This window comes from Bombus pascuorum, chromosome 10 (genome assembly GCF_905332965.1).
Source record: "Bombus pascuorum chromosome 10, iyBomPasc1.1, whole genome shotgun sequence".
NCBI lineage: Eukaryota > Metazoa > Arthropoda > Insecta > Hymenoptera > Apidae > Bombus > Bombus pascuorum.
The window spans coordinates 12,610,243-12,632,865 of NC_083497.1; the positions used below are offsets into that span (position 1 = coordinate 12,610,243).

Here is a 22,623-nt window from a genome sequence, read left to right on the forward strand (position 1 = left end):
CTATCTTACATAGAATTCTTAAACATATGCGCCACGTAGTGGCGAACTTGATAATTTAGATTTTATCGACAGAGCATAAACAGTCAAATTATTTATATTTTTATATCACTAACATGGTACAGGATAAAGGTACAGGATCATAGGAATATAAAAATAGAGTGAGTGAGCGCACTGAACAAACGATATAGGAATAGAAAGAGAACGCTGCATAGAGACCCCTTGTGTCCTTGTCTAATAACGCATGCACATTTATATAGTAAATATGCAAGTGTAACACCGATTAACGAGTGGCATTAGTGTGCAATACTACGTATACAATGTCAGAGAGGAAATTTTTTCTTTAACAGTATACATAATACCAGAGACTGGCAGAGAGTTTCCTCTCTGATCATACGTATCTGAGTCATCTTCGCCCTGGTGGCAGAAATAGGAATTAAAATTTAAAATTATACCATTTCGCGCGGTGTTATATTGAAAGGAGGAAGCAACTTCTAAGAGCTCGTTATAAAAGTGAAAAATTTAATATACCACATCAAGTTATTGCTCCAAAATGGTGAGAATCTTAATTTGGTTCGTTTTATATTCATAATATAATAAAATTTAGAGAGATCTGTCGTTTTTGGATGCGAATAGACGATTATTAGTATTCAATCAAGGTCATACCTACATTGAGAAAGCATCGAGAACCAATATATTATTACCTATCGTAATCGATTATAATATCAATTATAATAGGTAATAATAAATCGTAGTACTGTCATTTCGATTTCGTTTCAATAATTTATGTCATTTTCGAAAAGGGATACTATCGCAGATAAATTCGAGTATTTTCTGCGCATCCTATTTTTTGCCTATTGCGCAGATGTGTTTAACTAACAAGAAAAGCACGCCATATTTGCTTAATACGAAATAAATTTCCAAAATCTAACAACGGCCAGTCAGAGTTACAATTTTTGCAAATTGGTTGCATTACAGAATACTCATAGATATTTGACACGTATTACGATGTATTTTATAATGTATGACTATATCTAAACTATATTATATAATATAAAAGCATATTTTATATTTTTAATAATATGATATTTTGTTATCTATACTAAATGAGTAATAATTCGTTTACAGTTTGGAAGTAGCAGTATTTTCGTAAATAAATACTCGATAATTTTTGTGATCGCGCGCAATGCGATTGGTAGAATCAGTGTTTGTTCGTTATATTATTTTTAATATTCTATAGAGCAGCATAGCTCTTATTAAATTTAATTATAATGATCATATGCGAAATTAGAGTCAGTGTGTTCGCCGATTGTTATTTAAACGGACGCGTTAATAGCTTTTATTTTTCTTTTTTTTTTTTTTTTTTTCAAACTTCGCTTTCGATAGTAGAGTGGCAGGTATTCCAATAGGATAAAGCTTCTCCTGGACCTCAGGAATAGTAAGTACTTTTATAAATAAATATTTTTGTATATTGTATTCTACTTTATCTTATTCTTGATATTTTACCTAAATCATTATTAAGTAAAAAGTAAAGATGATTGATAATTTCAAAAGTTTTATGTTTTTCTATTGAAATAAAATCTTAAAGTTGTAATATTGAATTATAAAATAAAAATGTTTAACATACATCAGAAATCATTAAACTGCTAGATTTCTAAATATGAAACTATTATATTAGAGTTGAAATGGAATTTTTGTATTTATTAGTTTTAAATTTAGTAATGTTTTATCTTCTACTATCTTCTTACACAATTAATGCTATGTGTTTAACAACGAATTGTAATATTTCATGTTTTGTTACAGATTTCTCATAAACTGCATTTCTTCATATTTTCTAGGAAGAACTTCAAAAGTCAAGCATGTAAGTATCTTTACAATTGTATTCTTCACAGTTTGCTTTCCATGATATTTGTTCTTATCAAAATATCAATCTCTATTAACATTTAACATATTAACAATTATTAACATTCAAGTCTAATAAACAACAATCTTTAATTATCTTAAACAATTTGAATAATCAACATTATGTTTTAAAAGCAAATTATAATATCCTTTGTTTTATGATAGATTTTTCTCAATTTCTATGTATAATAAGTCATATTTTGCTAAAGGTTTATCACTCCTTCCTCTTTCTTCTGTTTTCTGAAAAGGATCTAGTGGAACTTCCAAAGCCAAGAATGTAAGTAATTTTATAATCTATACTTTGTTTAATTCTATTCCTCGCTACTCCTGATTTGGATATTGTTATTAAAATTTTAATAGAAATTAATAGAGATTAATAGAGATTTTCCACTACTTCAAATTTTCCAACTAATTAACGTCATATCTAAGAGCAAATTATAATATTCTATGTATTGCTATAGCTCTTTCCATGATGGGACTGCATGGCACCTCTTTGATGACGACCTTCACAGCATCGGTGACTATGTTCCTCGCATCTTATCGTGAGTCGCATGTATTTTTGTTCCCCTGGTCACTCAATCATGTCGTAGGATGAAAGGTCCGAATCGACACGGGTGACTGGTTTTATTACGTAGATTTCTTAACGAGCATAGTGACCGCGGGTATTTGTTATACTCGTGAGTAATAACATTTTCTTTTTTGTGTTTTATTTATTAGTTCAGGATAGGTCTTCTTGCACATCGCGTTTTTGAATATTAGTGATGATGAATTAATCATTGACACAAGTGTGGTATTAATATTAATAACTAGTTTATGTATGTACCAGTGCAAATAACAATTTGCATTCATTATACATATATATTTGCTTGTCAGAATGAATGTATTCAATACAAAGATAAAATATCCATATAAGCATACGTATGTAATGGATAAATAAAGTATGAATATTGAAATAAATAACATCAGACTGATTTAAATATTTTGTAGTGAAGAAGTCTGACACCATCAGACTTTGTTATTTTGAGAAATTGCAGTTGCGATTGAAATTATTATTACTATTAATATTTACGATACTTACTACATATTTAATTTAATTTTACCTCTTGTTTTACTACAATATGGAATAACTTTATTATTTAAGTTCCATGTACGGTATAATTTTAGTAAAATTAGAAATGTACAATATAAAGATATTAAAGCCCAGATTTATCCGTCCAAGGATGTATTAAATTTTGTGCAAGAAGACACTTCGCGACAGGCAGATTTCAGAATCAAAGCATATTTTGATTCTTTTTTTGTTTTGATAAAGGAATCGCCTGAGGTTATTTTTATTAATATTCCATTAAGACTATGTTTATTATTATACATCGAATTTATTACTATTTTTATTTATTGAATCTTAATCAGGTTTGATTTTTATAAATATATTCTTTATTCTTTTTCCCTTCACTCAAATGTAGTTCTTTAATAATTTATTAAATTAGTAAATTAAAATATGTATAAATAGAGTCATTAAAATTTGAAACGAAATGAGATTACAAAATAAAAGAATATTAGCTCGTAAGATACAGAATTTAATAGATATGCTAATCATATTTTTAGCATAGGATTTTCAGATTTAACCCTTTCCATGCTCATTGCCAGGATCTTACTCACGTGCCCAGGTGCTACTTGGGTAGGAGAAAGGCAATGGGTATGATGACTAGTTTATAAGTTTAATGATTTTTCAGCGACTGACGTTGAGTTAGTGTATCGTGCGCGACGTATTTTCCACATTGCGTGTGTGTGGTTAGGCTGTGGAATTGCGTCGTTTTTCCTATTCATTATAACTTTAAACCAGATACATACTTATAAATTTCAATTTACAATAACAATGCAATTAAATATGTATAGAAGATCATAAATAGTATAATATTATTAATATTAATTATTATATTACCTATAATAATATCGAAATACGTATCTTATATTCTAGTAAAATTATTTATTTAGATGATATATTATGATTATACTTTATACAGTATGTTGATGAATTTTTAATTAAATCTAAGATTCTGACGTACTTAATTAAAATCAAAATATACATACCTTTATCATACTTTACGCAATGGTCGCTAGCCATCGTCAGTCGATTTCAGGAAAATGGTACGTAAATTAGAGTGTGAATGTTGTATGTTAAACTCGGGTGTCGGAGGCGTCCCGGGACGTCTCTCTAGTGTAGGCTCTTGCGCCCGGGTTATGCGTGAGAACCGTGGAGTGAGTGTGTTGGTGTGTCTGCTTTGCCATTTTTTAAATTTTAAATATAGGTTTCCGGGTAGGATAGGTAGCATATTTTCTGGTATGAGTGTTAATTGTAAGTAGGTAGGGCCGGGCAGGTTGGCACAGTCTTTCGTCGGGTAGGCGCGTTTTCGCGTGTCCAACCTGTTTCAGGAAATTTGATTTGAAAAATTGACGGTGAAGCTGGCATCACGAATGGAGCATACCATTTGTCTTGAGCCTTGCCTATCGATTTTTTGAATATCGTGGTCGTGGTCGCGAGTAGGGGGTAGGTTCCGAAACGAACGTTTATCGCTCGAGCACGCACATGCGAACGGACAGCGATCGCTACGATCGTTGGTCGTCCATGCGCACTTGAATTAGTTTCCGCGATTTATATTTTTATCGCGTCTTTATAAGTTATTTTTTGTTTTCCGATTAGAAAGTCTCGAGCTAGATTTAAGTTTCAGCGGGTATTGCGCCCGAAGAAAGAAGGGGCTACGAGCCGAAGAGGCCCGGCAAATTGCCTTAGAAGAGGGCAACTACTAATGGCTTTCCATCTTCTGGATCATCCAGAGAATGGAAAGTCATTCTTCTTATTACTTTGTCACTATGCTCGCTTTTGCCATTTGTAGTTGTAGTATCATTTTTTTTGTTTCTGCCGATATATATGTCGGCCCTCCATCACATTGGGCAAATTGCGGTTTCTTTATTAGTGTTGCGAGAAATCGACACGGTTTGAATTAGAGTTGCGAGAAAATGATATTCGCGTTTATATTAGCGTTGCGAATTATAACATCGCGACCGTCCTTAGCAATTTTGATCATCGATTATCAGAATTTTTCAGAGAGTTAATGCATATTAGAGTCTTTCTTGTTTCCTTTAAACCTTTTCTCATCGGTTAAAATTTACATACCGGTTTCATTAATTTCATAGTATTACAGTTTGTAGTAGTACGATTTTTATTATTTTTGTTTTAAGAATTAGTGTTTCGGCCTACCATCGCGATTGTTTTAATTAGTTTTCTAGTTAGAGTTGCGTTGATGAATGATCGCGTTTTTTAAAGTAGTGTTGCGTTTACATTCAATGCCCAATCTTCTTCCACTGGATTGTGGAAGCACGTTCCTGCTCCTGGACCATCAAATGCAGTTTCACCAGTAGCCTCCAATACGGCTACACTGGACCGTTATTAGTGTTGCGAGTACATAAATCTGAGTGCATAAATTAATAGTTGTTAGTGTCGCGCAAGTAATTCACGCGTGAATTTTTTCTTCTTTTTGCTTTTTTATCAATAGCAAATTAATATCGCAAAAATGATAAAGCACTCATCGCGATTTCATTTGAGAATTTTCTATTTTATACCTATAGTAAATTAGAGTTGCGAAATAAAATGGATATTCCACTCACGGTTGCTCGGTTACATCGAGTGGATACTTTGATGGCCCTTCTGGCTTTCACAGTCGTTTCTTTTTCAGCGCCCTTTATTACTCGACTGTTTATCATTGAAAATACCGCTAAGACATATTATTTGTTAATAGTGAATATTATTTACTCACATTATATCATTTATTCATATAATCGCTGTTTTATAATAGACAGACAAAAGCATGTATGTATATATGTACTTAGCTGGTATTTACTGTCATCAGTTTGAAAAAATGAGATTGTCCAACAGTTGGACACGAAGGGACAAAGAAAGGAAAGTGTGCGATGCCACACCACCGAGGCATCCATCACAATTTTCGGCGGAACATGGAGAAGTTATAAATCCTCTTCATCCGTGATGCGTGAGCTTCGAGTATGCAAAAGTTGACTTCATCGCCGATGTCGCTCAAGTTGATGTACTCTGGATATGATAAAGCTGACTCCTAATTCAGCCGGTAGGTAGCAAGGTAGAGATCGACAACGGGGAAGGCTTGCAAAGGGAGAGGGGAAAGGGGAGAGAGAGAGAGAGAGAGAGAGAGGAGTAAATGGTCAGAACGGGGAGAGAGGGAAATAAGCCCCGTTAAGCCTATGAATGCTCGTCGAGCGCCGATAACAGAATTACTGCTGAGGGCTGTTTACACCGGGGCTAGTGCAGCCGCGTCGAGCGCAGCTAATTGTTTTAACCGCCCGTACTTAACTATGCGGCTCAATAAGTCCCGGATTTATGTAGCCACCTACGAGGGCCATGGTACAATGACTGTTTTAACGAAGCGACCAACGATAATACTCGACAATCCCGTGAATAAAGATTGCAAAATGTCCAAGATGTCCGAAGGTACGATAAATGAACATAGTGTGTGACAAATAATTCGACGATTCTCCGATTTAACGACTCAACGACTCGATGATTTAATAACTCGCAATTGCCAAGCTAGTGTGCTTCGCATCGTTAGAGATATAACACGAATTCACCGAATCGTGCAACGTCACTGAATCTTCGGGTTTTGAAGTCTGAGTAAGTGAATTCGTGACGTTGATAAGTATAACAGATGGAAAGAACGTTTACTAGGCAAGGAATAAATTTACAAAGATAGTTGGTAACTTGAAATATCAAAATATCTTTTAAGTTGTCCAGCAAGCGGAAGTCTTACCAGCATTTAGCGTTCATTAGAGGGGCTTTAAAAGTAAAGATACCTTGAAGAGTAGAGCAAAGAGGCATCGATCTCACGGTTTTCTCAAAGCGGTGCTACGTCTGTAAGGGGATCGGGTAATTGAATAAGCGCGAACCAACGATAGAAACGTCTTCCTTTTTCAGGGTGGAAAGTGCGAGGGTAATAAGGTCAAAAGTGATTTACCTTGGTAATTCGTGCCAGTAAGATCTGTACAGACGTTTTAATCACGCGCCCGTAAACTCCGACTGGTTCCTTTCGTTGTGTAACGTTCTCATGCGTCTTTAGAGAATTATGCACAAAAAGACGCTTTCAGGGGGCAAGGGAAGGATGGACAGGATTTAAATTCGCCGCTGAACAGACGGTTTTCCCGGGGGTAAATGAGAACGTGGGTCGCGGTACTTAGTCTTCGCGGAAACGTTTGTGATTCTCCGAGGGTCGACCATTGAAATTCAAAGGAAACCCATTGGGTGAGGGTGTACAAGTTTTCGCATCGCTCTTGGCTAGTATCACGCGGCGAACCATCTTTCTTCTTATCTTTTTTCGGTCTTTCGACTTTCAACTCTAGCCGTATCCAAGCCATATAATCGGAAAAATCAAGCGATCGTGAATTAATTCTAGTTAATACTGGATATCTCCGGATCGTAGGTAAATACAGCAGTTGCGTTGGATTTAAGTCGGCTGATCGTGATAAATAAATTCCATTGATGTTGCTTATCACGTAAAATATAGAATAATATAAGTTAAAGCGCGGTTTAAAATTAAGTAACTTGACTTAAACTGTTGCGGATAAACTATGTACTATTGATACTGTTCGAGAATTTGTTCGTTCGAGAATGTTTATTCAGTTGAAAGTTTATTGGAAAATTATGCAGTAAGTTTAGTCAGGTGTAGGATCGATTGCAGATACTTGATACGCTTATGACGTTCGATTTCTGGAATCTTCGAAGGAATTAGGACGCGTTTGTCATTGAATACACGCGTGCAAAGTCATTAATTGTTGCTACGAGCACTTTATCAGTTTCATTTGTAAATGTAGATACAGTAGAATCTCGATTAGCCGAGTTGATCCGTATCGGGCTTTCCTCGGATAATCGAAAACCCGGATAATATGGAAATCGCATAATCGCATAATAAAATCATAGAAAACGTTTTGATAATGTAACGTTGTACACGTATTTAGGTTTAGTTAATTATTTAACCCGGTGAAAGTTTGATTAAATGCTTTCACAGCATCTCACCGTCTACACTTTGCTCTTCGCGTTAAAATTTCATAAGTTTCATGAACATGTAAAGAATCGAAGTGAATGCGAGATAATAATGTGAAATTCGACGTGGAATAGATCGTCGTCACGATTATCCACGTGCAGTTTATTATAAGTTAACTAATGAAACGAAGGAAAAGTAAAGCATCGATTCGCTAGTGCGATGTATAGATATAGCCGCATCAAGGAGAATGTCATCGTCGTGAGTGTTTTCATTGGTAACTATCCGCCGTGTGTGTATACGTAACAAACTCTGATTGAAGCAAATCCACGTAAACTCGTCTCCTGCCAGGGGCGCTGCGGGAAATTCAGAGGAAACTTTATCGTTCGGTTGGCAAGTGCCAACACTGCACGCTGCCTTGAAAGCCTTCATTGTACTGCAAACCCGATTTTCAGAGTCTACAGGCTCGAAGAAAAAAGTAAGCAGCCGGGTAGGAGTGAGTGCATTGCCTGCTTACCTCATGAAGGATTACCCTTCAATTTTTCCAAAGAGCACAGCCCTCGCGTTTTCGGTTCAATCGCCTCGTTACTTTTTGAAGGTTACTCGTACATTATTTTATTCTCATTGTAAATCTTCCATAAAATTGAAACCGAAATTCCTAAATCATTCTTCTATATTTTCGCATGGAAATTGAATTACTCTTCTATACATTTATAGCGTTTTACGAGAATTTCGTGCGAACAAAATTGGAAGCTTCGCTGTATATTCGATGAATAAACCTTTGATCGACGAAGAATTACATGACCTGGCAATGCTTTTATCTTTCATTTAGCTCTCGTCGTATTTTTTCGTTGATTTCCAGCAAACGCGGAACTACAGAGTCTGGTCTACCTATAATTTCGTTTCAGCGGTGAGACAAAGTCGAATTTTCTGAAAGAATTTTTCTAGTTAGACACGAGAAATTTCAAATGCTAGGCGAGCGGCAGTCCTTTGCGGAAGCTCGTTCTTGCGACAGCCGATGGTTGTAACACCGGGTTCTACAAAAGTAGTACGAACTTTTAATTAGGTGCACACTCTGACGCTCTGACTTGAACATAAGGGTATATCGAGGCGACCTGACCTCGCTAAAGATCGATTAGCCGCCGTACGACGAGCTTTCGTTTCTTCGTTTGCCTGAACAGGGTTGGAAGTGTAATGGCTGATTAGAAATTAATTTTCGAAACCGTCTTGTAATACTCCTTCTGATTGCAAAATTAATTATAACCAACGGACGTGCCCTTAAATATAACAACTCCATCATAATACGAGTTTCACGTATATTAGCTATTTAATAATCGTTCGATATCTATAGATAGAGAAAAGATGTATTTTCGACTGGTTATCGTAAAATACACATATTATTACGAATATAATTGCACGAATAGAAAAAGCACAGAGATTTTTAAGCTGAAACGTGCGGTTTCGTGAATTATTTCACGAGGACAGGTAACGGTAACGTGATTGCGAGTTAACCTCGGAAAAATTAAAAGGAAAGACCGAGCTGGTTTACAAGGAACTTCAATTTTCGTGAATTTCACGTCGCTTGGTCGATGTTACAAGCCAGGAACGTTTAATCACTACGAAATTAGGATAACCTCGTGCTGCAGTGTCGTGATTAAGCCGAACCTCCAGACTTGGCCACCTATGATGTGGTCTTTCAAAGTAGATATACACACCGTGGTAGAGGAAGATGCAACACAAACGAAGGAGAACAGAGGAAGACGAGGAGCATTTGCTAGACAGCGCGTCCGTAATCAAAGACCCACCATTGCCATATCGAAAGCTCGCAAAGTTGGAGCTTCCCTGCCAATTTCGTCATCATCTGTTGCCAACCGCAAAATCAAGAAGCTGATAGGGTTATACACCCTGTCGAATCCGGCATAGAGTACAGCAATTTCATGACATCGAGTTGCATGTAATGTATCTCGATAATATATGGAGTTCAACGTAGTTCGATGCGATTAGTGAGAGATTTTTTTAGAAACTGTTTTCCACGGAACGAACGTTTCAACAATTTTATATTAATAATTAACCGTTGCTTAAAACGAACGTTTGTTGCCATCTTGAAACTCTAATCAAATCGTTTATCGTTTGAAACCTCGAAATGTTTCCCATTTTTAGAAAGAACAAACGTTTTCATGCGAGTGAAATATTTGGTTATGTCCGACACAATTTCACGCGTCTCTCTTGTTGATTTTTTCACGAATTTCTTCAGTGGAGTAAAAATTTGCACTATTTTTTAATAACAATATAAATTCTAAAGCGTCACTCTTGTAACTATTCCGAGTGTTTAAATAAAACTTAAATTGTTAATCTCTTTGCGATCATCTCCTTGTCTCCCATAGTATCTTCTCGTCCAAATATTTTCTATTCTGTCGTGTAAACGATAAAGTATCGATTAAATTACAAACTAATAAATTTTCCACGATTTCGCGAAAGAAGGAAGCCCGAATAGAAAATATAGAGCAAAGAGAGGCGTAACAAAGAGCATTCGTAACCTTCGGTATTTGTCAAATTCGGTGGCAAGTTATACTCGCAGCATCGAACGCGGCATTTTTATTTATTCCGTTGAATACGAGCTACGATCAGAGTAAATCCCACGGCACAACGAATAGATACGATTTTTCATTTGCGTTTTTTTTTTTTCTCTACTCGTCGGATCTTGTACACCGTTTATTCGCCACCTGTACCAACCGCCACTCTCTGTAATTGCATTTCCACGACGATCGATGCACGTTATTGTTGAATCACGCATTAACAACGTCATTAATTCAAGCGTGCGACGTGAACGAGACCGTTCGCTCGTACATACGTTGAGAAGATTACGAAACGGTAAGCTGGTACCGTTTAATGATTCGTATGAATGCCGCGCGATGCGTCAAATACATTTTTCGATTTTCAGCAATTTCTCACGCATTCGTCTCGGTTTATTTAAAGCACACATATATCATTTTAATGAAAGGTAAAAGTATTTATCCGATGAGAGAAAAGAGCGAGAAAACTCGCAGGTTTTTCAATCGTGTTAAAGTTGATAGAAGTTTTTAAAGATGATTTTCAATGTATATAAGAATAACAGCAAATTTGCGTTTTATTACCGGTTAGTCCTTCCGCATTTGCTAATATTGAAATTGATTCCACCGAGTATTTCGTTATTATGAATATTCATATTACCATTTATGGTTGATTTATATTTAAAGCACTCGATTAAATTTTCACTATTTAAAATACGTTTATTAATATCGTTGCACAATTAATGCGTATTTTTCATTTCATATATAGGATTCTTTTCGCTGATGCGACTCTTTAGAAACACCACTTCCTCAACGCTTCTATCAACCCATTTAATTTAGAACGTTGGTGGAACAAACATGAGACAATTTTGAATTATCAAAAAATACATTATATGAAATTAATTCATATTAATGCACTTGATGTTTTTCTATCGGGAGAGGGAAAGAACACAGGACGGGCAATTAATTTTTCAACGAAATTCATCGAGAACGTTTTCATTGAACATTAAAGCAATACGTGTTTAGTTGTCTCGTAAACTTCGTTTCGACGATATTCGATGTTGCACGGCCTGACAATTATTATAGAATTACTTTGCCCGCAAGTTATCTCGCATGATTAAGGAATTTAATTAGCTGCACAGGTTGGTCCCAACGGATTTTCATATCTCACTCGATGTTTCTAATGATGCTTTTTTTTTTTACTATTTTTCCCTTCTTTTCTTTCGTATATAGGAAATAAAAAATCAAAGGCAAGAATCGAAGGCAATCGGTCGATCGATAAAGCGCGGAATTGGACGTAAAATTCACGCGTACACTTTTGTGCACGCCTCGGTTAAAATGTATACAATTTCTGGAAAGAACAATTATTTTTTACTTTCAACGATGCATCACAATTTTCTTCTTCATCTTGAGCGATCCGTTGCGGACACCGCTAACGAACAGCGAATCCTTGAACGAATAATTAAGCAAGCTTCTCCCTCTTCCTCTCTTTTTCTAGTTACGAAGTCAAGCACTTATCTAACGGTCCTTCTTCTGCGATGATTCGAACGTGTACACGCGATACATAGGCGAGTATGGCTTGACCTCTCCGTCGCTGTCACCATCGTCTCCCGTGGGATCGTCCCTGTCCGGTTTCGAGGATCGATATATTTGACTTTTCTCGTACAGCGGCACTGTTGGAAGAAACATACAGTTTAGTTTTGCTAGTCCCGCTAGAACTACTTGGTAAATAAATGGATAGAGAAACTTGGCAATGAGTTGGTTTTAGTGGATAATGGATGAGGTTGCGATGCAAGTAAGTGTTTGTCGAATAGAATTTTCTATTGTAATTCTCGATTGTAAATATTCTCTTTAGATCGTAACGAAGATGGAAGAGATTTCTCCTCGGTTCGTTCTATTCTTTCCCAATTCTACTTTTAAGGAATTATCGAGAATTCTTTCTTCAGAAATTGACGAAATTGAGATTAGAACTGTTCGTTCATTTTCATTACGATAGAGATTTCAAAATGTCGCGTTTCATTTGCATCGATCCGAAACAGTCACCGATTATTTAAAATACAAAGATCAGTGGCTAGACGTGCGACAACAGGTTTGGCCGGAATTTCAGTGAAACTTTTAATTGCGAAAGACAAGGTGGCTACGGTGGCTTCCAACCGGTCAGAGATATTTACACTCTTGAGCAGGAGAATAATGTAAACCAACTGGTAGTTTCCGCAAATACCGGTAATTAACATGTAGCAGCTGTATATTGTGTAACGGGGCAGTACGTACAAGACAAACTTGGTTTCGCAGTTTCCTCTCTCTCGATGTTTTTCAACGGCGGCGTGTCGTTGGCGTATTCTTCCGTAGCCATAGTACACGGGGGATGAAATGAAAAAGCTTCCGTCACGTCGGCTGTTTTTTGTGGGATTTCGTAATTTTGAAGTGGCACAGTGCCGACTACTATATTTGTTCGCAGTTTCAAGTTCTTCTGAAACATTCTGTAGTACCACTCGCTCACGTCTACGCAGGCCTCGACCTTTCGGATAAAGAGCGTAAAGAAAAAGTAGTATGTACTTGGTTTGCACGTACCATTGGCGAACACGTATTGAAGCTACGTTTTTAACGATCTGATTAATTTTAATGAGAGTTCTTTTATTGTGTCCAGTGACCGAAGAGAATCTTGTATTTGTGAAAGTTAACGACGAATTGAAAACCTCGCTGCGTCGGATTTTTATATTTTAAGAGATACTTTGGTAAAAAATTGAAAAGAGAAATAAACCGCGTTACGAGGACGATTCTGTTATACTTTTCTCATACTCGAACGACTTTTTCACGGTACAAAATTTGAATAACTTGAAAGAAGAATAGCAGGATTAACAATGAAACATAGAAGATAGTAAAATTTAGGGTATTATAAGACTTTTACTATTATCGAATCAAATCGTGATCGACTATTTATTTGGATACTAGAAACAACGATTACGTAATGACACGACGAAATGGTTTGCGAAATGTAGGAATGAACACTACGTATAGTTTCTCTGATGGTATAAAATACCAAGATAAATTTCTATGGAAATTAGGTTCTTTCAGTAGTTGTAATCTTAGCTCATTTTGATTTTACGGTCGAATGCAGACAGTACTAAATTTAAGACAGTCTCACTTTAAGCGTGTACAGAACGTCGATGATGTTGCAGTGGATCATCCCGGTGGGTGGTACTGCAGGAACGTCAAACGTGACATCGTACGTATCGGAGTCTTTATTAACGGGCTGTTCTACTTCTACTACGATTTCTTTGTGCTTACGCGACTTTTCCGTCGAACGATAAGACACCACCTAAGGAAATATGCATCATTTAAAACAACCGATGGGAGAATAAAAATGTAATAAAAGAAACACATCTCGAGCATGACCCACATACTTTTACCGCAATATGCTGCGTCAAAAGGTGCTGCTTTCAAATAAAATTCGACGAAAATACTTTTTCACAGTGCAATTGGTACTAAGTCTAAAATAAAGCTATTAACTACGATATTTACTACAAAAATAAGGAAATAACTTGCAGCATGCCGTAAAAAGAAGAGATACATTTAAGAGGATATTCTACTGTTCTTGTAACACGTACTCTTACACAGTTTCTTTGGTATTCTTTTTCTCTGGCAGTTTCTCCTTATAAAAAACTCATAGGATCTTATTTTTACTCATGTCTTGGTAACATTTACAAATTTGTTTAGAAAAAAAAGAAAATTGAAATTGATGTTGACAATTTTGAAGACAGTGCTTTGCATACATACTTTTAAAGCTGTATTCTTCGAAGGAATATAAAGAAATGTTCGAGAACTACGGTAGAATATCCCCCAACTACGTTACAGTTATACAGAAAGAGTATACTTTTTTAAAAACCACTCTGATTTTCGTAACGACGACGGTGGTGGGATTCGCCACGACAATCTTAATCGGTATAGTCTGGCCAGGGACGTAACCACGAACTGGAACAGTCATGGACATGCTGATCGGTTCCGTTTGGCCAATATACATCTTGGATTGTTTGATACTTATTGGCAACTGAAACGATCGTTCATATCGTTGAAATTTTTAAACGGCGTCGATCTTAGGCCGAACGTTCTCTGGCATTAACGAAGCGCAAGAGCGAGTCGTTAATTCGAAAGCGCACTGTCTGGTTGCGCCTGAGAAACGAAATCACATCGCAAAAGCAATATCGCTGGCTGTTGGATTTCTACTCACGGGAGCGAGAGGATCGCGATTAAGGTCAAGAATGGGTGCCACCGTGAATGGAATAATATTGGTGGAAAACCGATAAATGGTCGTTACGTCCAACAATGCCCTAATCGAGTACCGTACTCGTCCGTATCGGCCCTCGAAGCTGCACGGCAAGTTCTCCGGTAACGTTAGGCTGAACGGGTAGACGCCTCCAGTTATCATAGTCTTTTCTTTGCCATCTACTCGTGACGAGAATCTGTTAATCCAACATCCTGGTACTCGTGTTCCAATCACTACCATCTCGTGTACTTACCGCCAGCAAGATACGTCTCCACGTGAAGATAATTCTCGAACGCCGAGAACTTACGTCGAATTCCAGCCGATCGATCGGTAAAATACACCTGAGCTTCTCCCTTGCATTTAAGTCTAATTCCTGTGTGCGGGAAGGATCAACTTACAACGATACTATGGCAAAAAGTTCATCATTAAATGTACTGTACTATTTTGGTTGGCGCATATGAAACGTTGTCTCTTTAATCATCTAAATATTGCAGCCGATAAGAAACGAAATGAAAATTTTCTGAAGCGCTTAACTTTTAATATACGTGTCTTGTAATAAATTTCTTCTCCTTTCTCTACTTCTTCTTCTTCATTATGGAATAATTGACGACAGGATAAACTGGATTAAATTCAAATTTCGGAGAAACGATATTTCATATGCAAATTAACTAAAATCCTTGTTGAAAGATAGTAATGGGAGCTACTAATTATAATACATGTATTCTAATATAATGAGAAGACAAATACTTTTCCATACAAATATATACGCTTCTATGGTTACTAGATACGTTTCTTTATTTGCTACGTACTCCTAGATTCAAGTAAGAAATTATTTAAATACTCGTTAGACGCAATGAAGTAACAGCTGGAATTAGCAAAAATTGAAAAGGCAGAGAATGTGCAAGAAACATGTTCGTATTTTACTAGGAACAGTGTATTAGACACGGCTTAACGATCTCTTCAGCACAAGAAAAGTCAGTCGTGAACGTACGAGAAACTCTTCCTGCGTTCTATCTATCCACTCTACGAGCGTTCCTGCAATACCAGAATCACGTGGTAACATCGTCTGGGTGACGTATACAGAGCGGTAGTAAAGTCTTTTAGGTCACCCGTTATGCAACACGATCGATGACACATTTGGCACACGTTCGACTCGAACAGAGAAGAAATTTTTGTGATTGCGAAGCGACAACAAAGGTAAATATCGCGAAAATAAATATGAAGTTAGTCGTGGCTCGTTACAACGAGCCAATCGAATATCTTGCTGCGAGGTGCGTTCCCTCTATCTATCGCAGGGTCGGCTTTCGATATATCGGAGGCAGTAGAGAAGATAACGTGGCAGACACGACCAACCAGCGAAACTTAAAACTATAGTTGTCCCGTTCTCTGGCGAAGTTATCTGACGGTCGGTTCCGTTGAGATTAATTTCGATGTCTCATTGCAAACGATATCAGCGACGATCTGCTCTCTCTCTCTCTTTTTGTTTGTTCACGAATATCTGATGAATTTCAAAGTATACTCTGCCATTTTCGACGAGAACAACTTTCTTTGCAGAAAGCGTGGTTCGAAATATTTGCTTCGGTCGAAATAGTTTGCGCTTCGCAACAGTTAAAGTCATAGAGATTCAGTTTTCTTCGGAATTAAATTAGATGTCGTTTTTAGATCGGCTTGGCGGTAGCTTACCTAAAGCACTTGTTGGTTCATCCAGATCTAAGCGTACGTTCCCTGAAATCTGATTTCCGCTGTAACAGACCTTCTGAGGGTGGTCGAGAATGACCTCGATACGTTGGAAGCCAATACTAACCGCAGTGAAACGTATATAAAAAAAAAAACAGTAATTTGTAAAACGATTCATTTCACCATACTTAATTATCTTCGCGTTCTACCTTTTGGAAAGCGTGGCAGCGATCGACCGATCGGTTTCAGCTTCTATCTCATCCATCTTGTATCACGTGTATACGCAGCTCTTTAAATTATTTTCAACTCATCGACGATTCAAACTTTCTCTAAATCAATATAAACAGAGTTACAGATTCTCTTACACTCTACACAAATGAATGCATCTCAGAAAATCACTTTTAATAAGATATTATTCACTGTACACGATTACACTTTGAAAACAACGTTCATCCCCTTCGCGCAGACGTACGTATACTCCATCGATATTATCTCTCCACTAGATTCCTGTCGACTAAACGTTTCAACCAGATGAATATCGTAGACGGTAGACGATCACGCCACGACGTGGAAAAAAACAGAGTTGCGAGCGTGCGAAAGGCTAGTTCGGGTTAGGAGTTAAGGGCGCACAGTGAGATGTTTGTTGACAAGATTCCAAAATTGCGGCGAATCGTCGGCGACGCATGCGTCAGTCGGTTCGCCAATATCGTGGCGACATTCTGTCACGTACCGGAGAACAACCTTTGCTCTTTCACTTCCTCCGATTCGGGTAATCGGAGGATTCTCATTGAGCTGTGAAAGCAATTCCTCGCAGGTAGAATGCACGCCGCAGTGGCGTAACTCTGAATTAAGGACAGACAGCGGTAATAAGGGCACCCGTATCGACCATTCGAGGATCACCTGGCCAGCAAGTGACTACTCGCAGCGTTTAAATTCTGCCGCATCGCTGCCACTTTTCTGTCGTCGCCCGTGATGCACCACTCTCGTTCCTCTCGCAGCGAAGATATCACGCGAAAAAGATTGGACAAGACAGCTAATTCTTTTGCGCTCCGGGTCGGTCTTTTGACGAATTTCTGGAACGTGTGCTTAATGGACTGTGCCCTTTTTCGTTTGCGATACTCTCTTCGTGTTGTATCCGGTTGAAGCGGTCACACGAAAAGATTTCACGAAATGGGTCATATATTTTTCCTCTGTTTTCCCTTTGTTGCAAATATCAACCGTGCGATGAACGCTTTTTCTTTTTTCGTTAAGTCGAGGTCGAAAAGTGAATAAATGTTAGGAAATTTTATATAGAAGTTGAGGTTTTACATATACATTTTGAGAATATTAAAATCGATATCAAGATAAATTCAAAGACCTTATTAAGAATTGTCTCGTTGAAAAAGTCAGGAGGTATACTACGTGATCTGAATTTATGATGCAACGATGCGTGATCTTTTCACTATTTTCTAGGTGAAAAATTTACATATACTTCTCCTCCCTGGTCTCGAATTTCTTAGTTTCCTCTTCCGTTTTATTCTTGGTTCGGGTTTCAGTAAAATTCAGAAAATAATTTCGTGCGGTTCTCTCCACTTTCTTCCTTTCTACGATAGTAATTACTCTATTAGAAATTCACGAAAGTGGTTTCACGTAGGAACTACAGAATTGCGGAATAGTTTTCCATACTAAGGACATATGGAATTTCTCTGCATTGCACACCTGCATGCCGAATGCAGCGAATTTGGACCGTAACGTATTCAAAATTCAGGAAACCGGCCAAAAGATCTTCATTAGCGTTCTCCCGCCTGTACCTTCATTTACAATCTTCCAAGAACAGGTTCGATGACACATTAAACGAATTTTTAACATTCGGTTTGGCTGATCTAAATTTGAATTAACCGAATTTCTCAATCAACTTTGATACTAGTCGACATTAATACTGAACAATATTAACTCAATATCATAAATTTAATATTGGTACTGTATCTCTTCAGTCTTTGAAACTTCTATATCGTCTGTTGTTGAAACGTTTGCAAGCAAATTAACGCCCATCTTCCCAATTCAATTCGCCTCCGATTCCAAATTGACACAGTGGTCGAAAAGATAAATAAACTTCTTCCAGTAAAATTCTTTCAGTGAAAATAAAAAAATGAAATTTCTGTATATTTGACAAATTATTATGACGTTTCAAATTGATATAAGTCTACAATTCTTTGCTTCTTACAAAGTAAAAACAAAAAAGCGAGGAAACAGTTACCAATAGGATCAGGTCTACTAGCTTTGACCGGTTACTAATATCGATTTCACACAATTGTACCATACTACGCCCATGATACCTATCTTCGCAATACAATTTCCGTAATAAGCGTCCATGGTCATTCGTTGCGCTAAATGAACGAGGTTCGACGAAACACACACGCGACGGATGCCACAGCATTCACTTTCGTCGGGAAAGTAACGGGAGCAACGTTTACATAATTGATCGTGTATTTTAAACAGGAAATTAAGCGGCGAGTTCGAGACGTTGTGACGCTGCGACACGCACGAGTTCACCGTATGCACTGCATAATTATCGGTTTGTACTTGCAGCAATTGGTAAACCACCAGTGTTCACGTGGTTCTTCGAGATTTTCTTTTTTGTAGAAACGAATCACGTCACCTGCCGCCTGTTAGGCGAAACGAATCGTGTTTCGCGCAACAACGATTCTATCTCTTCCGACTCGATTTTTGTCTTTCTTTCTTATAGAAATTGATGCTAGTGATTCATTGATTGAGTATATGTAACATTTCGATTTACTGTCACGCGTGTGGCTCACGTACCGGCTAGTCGGTTAAGCCGACAACCCGGCCACATTTTGTCGGCAAAAACAGCCGATCGATCGACTTTAAATTTTTAGTATTATTGATAACTTTATAAGGTATAGAAATAAAAATACAATGTTCTTCCCTTACTGCTATTAGTATAATTTTACTATTTTTTAATACGCAGTATTCTTACTTATAGGTAGATATTCACAAGTAACGTAATTATTACACAAAAAATCAAAAATATTAATTGTTATTTACTGAAATAAATGAAAAAAGTACTTTGCTCGTTATTTCTTAATTTTATCGTAAGAAACAACTCTTTGAAACGAAGAAACAAGACGCGATAAGATGAATATAACAGACAATGTTAAAAAATCTTCTCTTCCTTCTCTTTTGTAGCGATATTTGAAAATAATCGGCAGAAACGACTAATCGACCGACTGATCTGCTTCTTGGGAGCCGATTAATCGGTTAGTCGGATAGTGGGCTATCCGGCCAAACCTTAGTCGGTATATCTCTAGTTCAAACGAAACTTTTTACTATCACTGTCTTTAGAAACAACTTCCTGAAGCAAACTAGCCGTGGGGCAAAGAGCGTTTAACTTAAAAAGAAGTAAACGTATAAAAACATGGTAAACCACTTCTTGAAGTATGTCGGAACAAACGATAGTACAGCGAACAAATGATACAACGAACAATTTAGAGCGAAGATATCGTAGATCAGCGAAGACAAATTCTTTCAAAAGACGTTTCGTCGTTTCCAACAACGAGTTACGTATTCCCGATACGTTTGTTTATCGCTGTACATATCGTACCAGTGTCGAGAGGGTTAATTTAGGTTGATCGCGACACGGAGCTGGGTGGGCAGAGGCGTACAAGGTGAAAAGGAAAGGCACGAAAAAAGAACCAGCTCCAGAGTAAATTCGCTTCGTTACGCACGAATAGTCAGTCGAGTAGTTCCATCGCGTTCTTTCTTGCACGCGGTATCTGCAGTTGTATCTATGGAGCGCGGTAACCAGATATTGCGGAGAATTAATTACATACGGTCTCCCGACTGGTAAACTCTCGGTAATATAGACGACTTTAATTAGGGATCTCGTTCTCGATGGTTCTTTTCAAAGACGGTAAATCACGCGGCTCCTCGTCTTACACGTAATAAGAAAATTTCACAATAACGCTCGGCTATCGATCCTCGGCTATCGTTTCTCGGCTATCGTCTGAATAGATCGTACAGGGTTAGCCAGGCCCCTTAGGCGTATCTGTACACACAGCAATAATTCTTCCACTTTCTGCTCCGCTCGGTCTATCGCCGCGTTAAAGAAACTGCGGGCTAACGAATGCACTGCGCCGATCAGAACCTCGGATTCTATATCGAATTTCAACCAGTATGCGATATATTCCACGTTGATTTAATGCAAGCGCGAATTTCAGTTATTCGCCGTACCGGATGGCTAGTTGTACTATCACTCTGAAGGATACGGATGCAAAGGATATCTTCTGGAAGAAAATAGAATTTTGCGGAGATACGATACAGGATATTTCTGTAATTGGCGATACAATCGAAAAGGGTCAATTCCGTATGAACAGGCATAGAACGAAGTCTTTTCATACAAAGATCGAATGATTCGTTTTCGATGAAATCGTTCGATGATCTGTAGCTGTTAGTACGATCTATCAAGTACGTATTATCTTAAAACTATCTTTTATTCATTCTAATATTCGTTAAAAGGTATCGTAGCTTTTTTCTCTGGCGGCAAAACTCTCTTTGATGTTAGAGTTCGTTATATATTCGCTTTGTATTCGACGAATCCTCTCAAATATCCCTTATCAGCTACTGTAGCGAAAGCTGATGTTAATCCTGGCTAATAATGCGTAGCTTCGTCGCAATAGATATTTTAGTCTAAAGGTAGAGCTCCTATCGCGTATTATTAATACTAACACGACGGTCAAAGCACCGACAGTAGAAATTTCTCGTATGATACTTCTTAATCGGATTAAAATGCAAAATTATTTATTCCCTTTGAATTGAATGTGAAACATTTCAATAAACAAGCAAGCCTATCCACAAAAGATCGAAATAATTGTGTATAAAATTTAATTTTAGCTTTTAATTTTTAAAAATGCATGCTAGCTACTATTAACGTTGATTCAGAGGAATTGGATTTTGTTTGTACTAGCTTTTATTTTTGCTTATCTGTGCTACTGTGTTAATAACGTTGTAGAGTAATAAAATAATGAACGTTGGAAATATATTGCTCAAATGCGCGATTTAAGAATGAAAAATATTATATACAAGGAGCTCAGTGGAGAAATATATGTTTTCCAAGAACGAAACATACAAGGTACGATAATATCCCTATTTACCTGGAGGATATTCTTCTGAATGTCCCAGCTTTTATAGATACATACGTATAGCAAGAAATCTCAATGTTTAAACTCAACTTTAGCTACAGTTCTGTTAAACGAGTTGCGTGTATCAATTTTCCTCTTCTCGTACGATATAGGCCACTTATAATTAAGCCACATCTATACTATCTTCGGTTGGCTGATTGAACATCGATTCTATTAACAACCCTCTCCTTAAAAAATTTATTTTATAAAGTTCCAACAACCGTTATACCGCATTCCATTACTCACAGTCACCGGTCAATTTCGTCAGCAATGAGTAAGCAGTTTATTGGGTCGTAAGTATATACGCGTCCCGAGTTTCTCACCTTACGATCAAACTATAGCCTGGATCGCTTTATGGCTATCCACGTCCGCCGATGTATCATTTTTCCTTGGTGACAACAGGATGCGAATTCGTATCTAGAGCCATCGTCGAATATGTATTTCAATTTTCTTAGCGTGCGGTGAGCGCACTTGTATCGTTCGATTCCTGGTTTTTTATCGGGACAGAATGCTTCTCGGATATGAGTGGGTGGGTGTAGCCGGGGCGGTGGCTGAGATTTATGACTTTCACCTAGGACGAGGTCCTTCGGGATAGGGGTACGGCAAAACAAGAAACACGAGCGAGGGTAATAATAGTTTCTTGCAGTTCCATGGCGCTGAACACGGAGAAAGGGTAATCCCGATGTCACCATAAATTCCAATGATAATAATTACCACACCTCTTTACCCACCTCTTTCTCCGGCGACCCTTCCGAGTGCGCTTCCGACGCTACCACATTGCATAATTTTTGCCCGCGTGCAACAATGTGCTTCGAAACAGAGTGCAGCCATTTCATTGGAATCGTTGAACGAAAGAAAGTTCCTGCTGAATTCACGGACTAATTGTAAGTGAGAGGGAAGGAACAAAGAGTTGGAATATCGGGACACGAAATAATACCAGTCAGAAATACCAGTCAGTAAAATCCGACGAGTTGATACAAAATCCGTTTTCTAAAGAATTT

General features: G+C 37.5%; 1 protein-coding gene across 2 annotated transcripts; it reads right to left on the reverse strand.

Annotated features, from left to right (window-relative positions):
* Positions 1–11,058: 11,058 nt before the first annotated feature.
* On the reverse strand, positions 11,059–17,254 carry LOC132911534 (arrestin domain-containing protein 17-like). 2 transcript variants are annotated; one of them, XM_060968238.1, is made up of 8 exons: positions 16,655–17,254; positions 16,452–16,567; positions 15,022–15,141; positions 14,733–14,947; positions 14,379–14,552; positions 13,650–13,823; positions 12,776–13,022; positions 11,059–12,177 (listed from the first exon to the last, which is right to left on the reverse strand). In XM_060968238.1, the coding sequence occupies exons 1-8, from the start codon at positions 16,708–16,710 to the stop codon at positions 12,023–12,025; spliced, it is 1,257 nt and encodes a 418-aa protein (XP_060824221.1). In that variant the 5' UTR covers positions 16,711–17,254; the 3' UTR covers positions 11,059–12,022. The 2 variants fall into 2 exon arrangements, with proteins under 2 accessions (XP_060824221.1, XP_060824222.1); XM_060968239.1 differs by lacking the exon at positions 13,650–13,823 and having other exon boundaries at positions 16,655–17,253.
* Between the last annotated feature and the right edge of the window lie 5,369 nt (positions 17,255–22,623).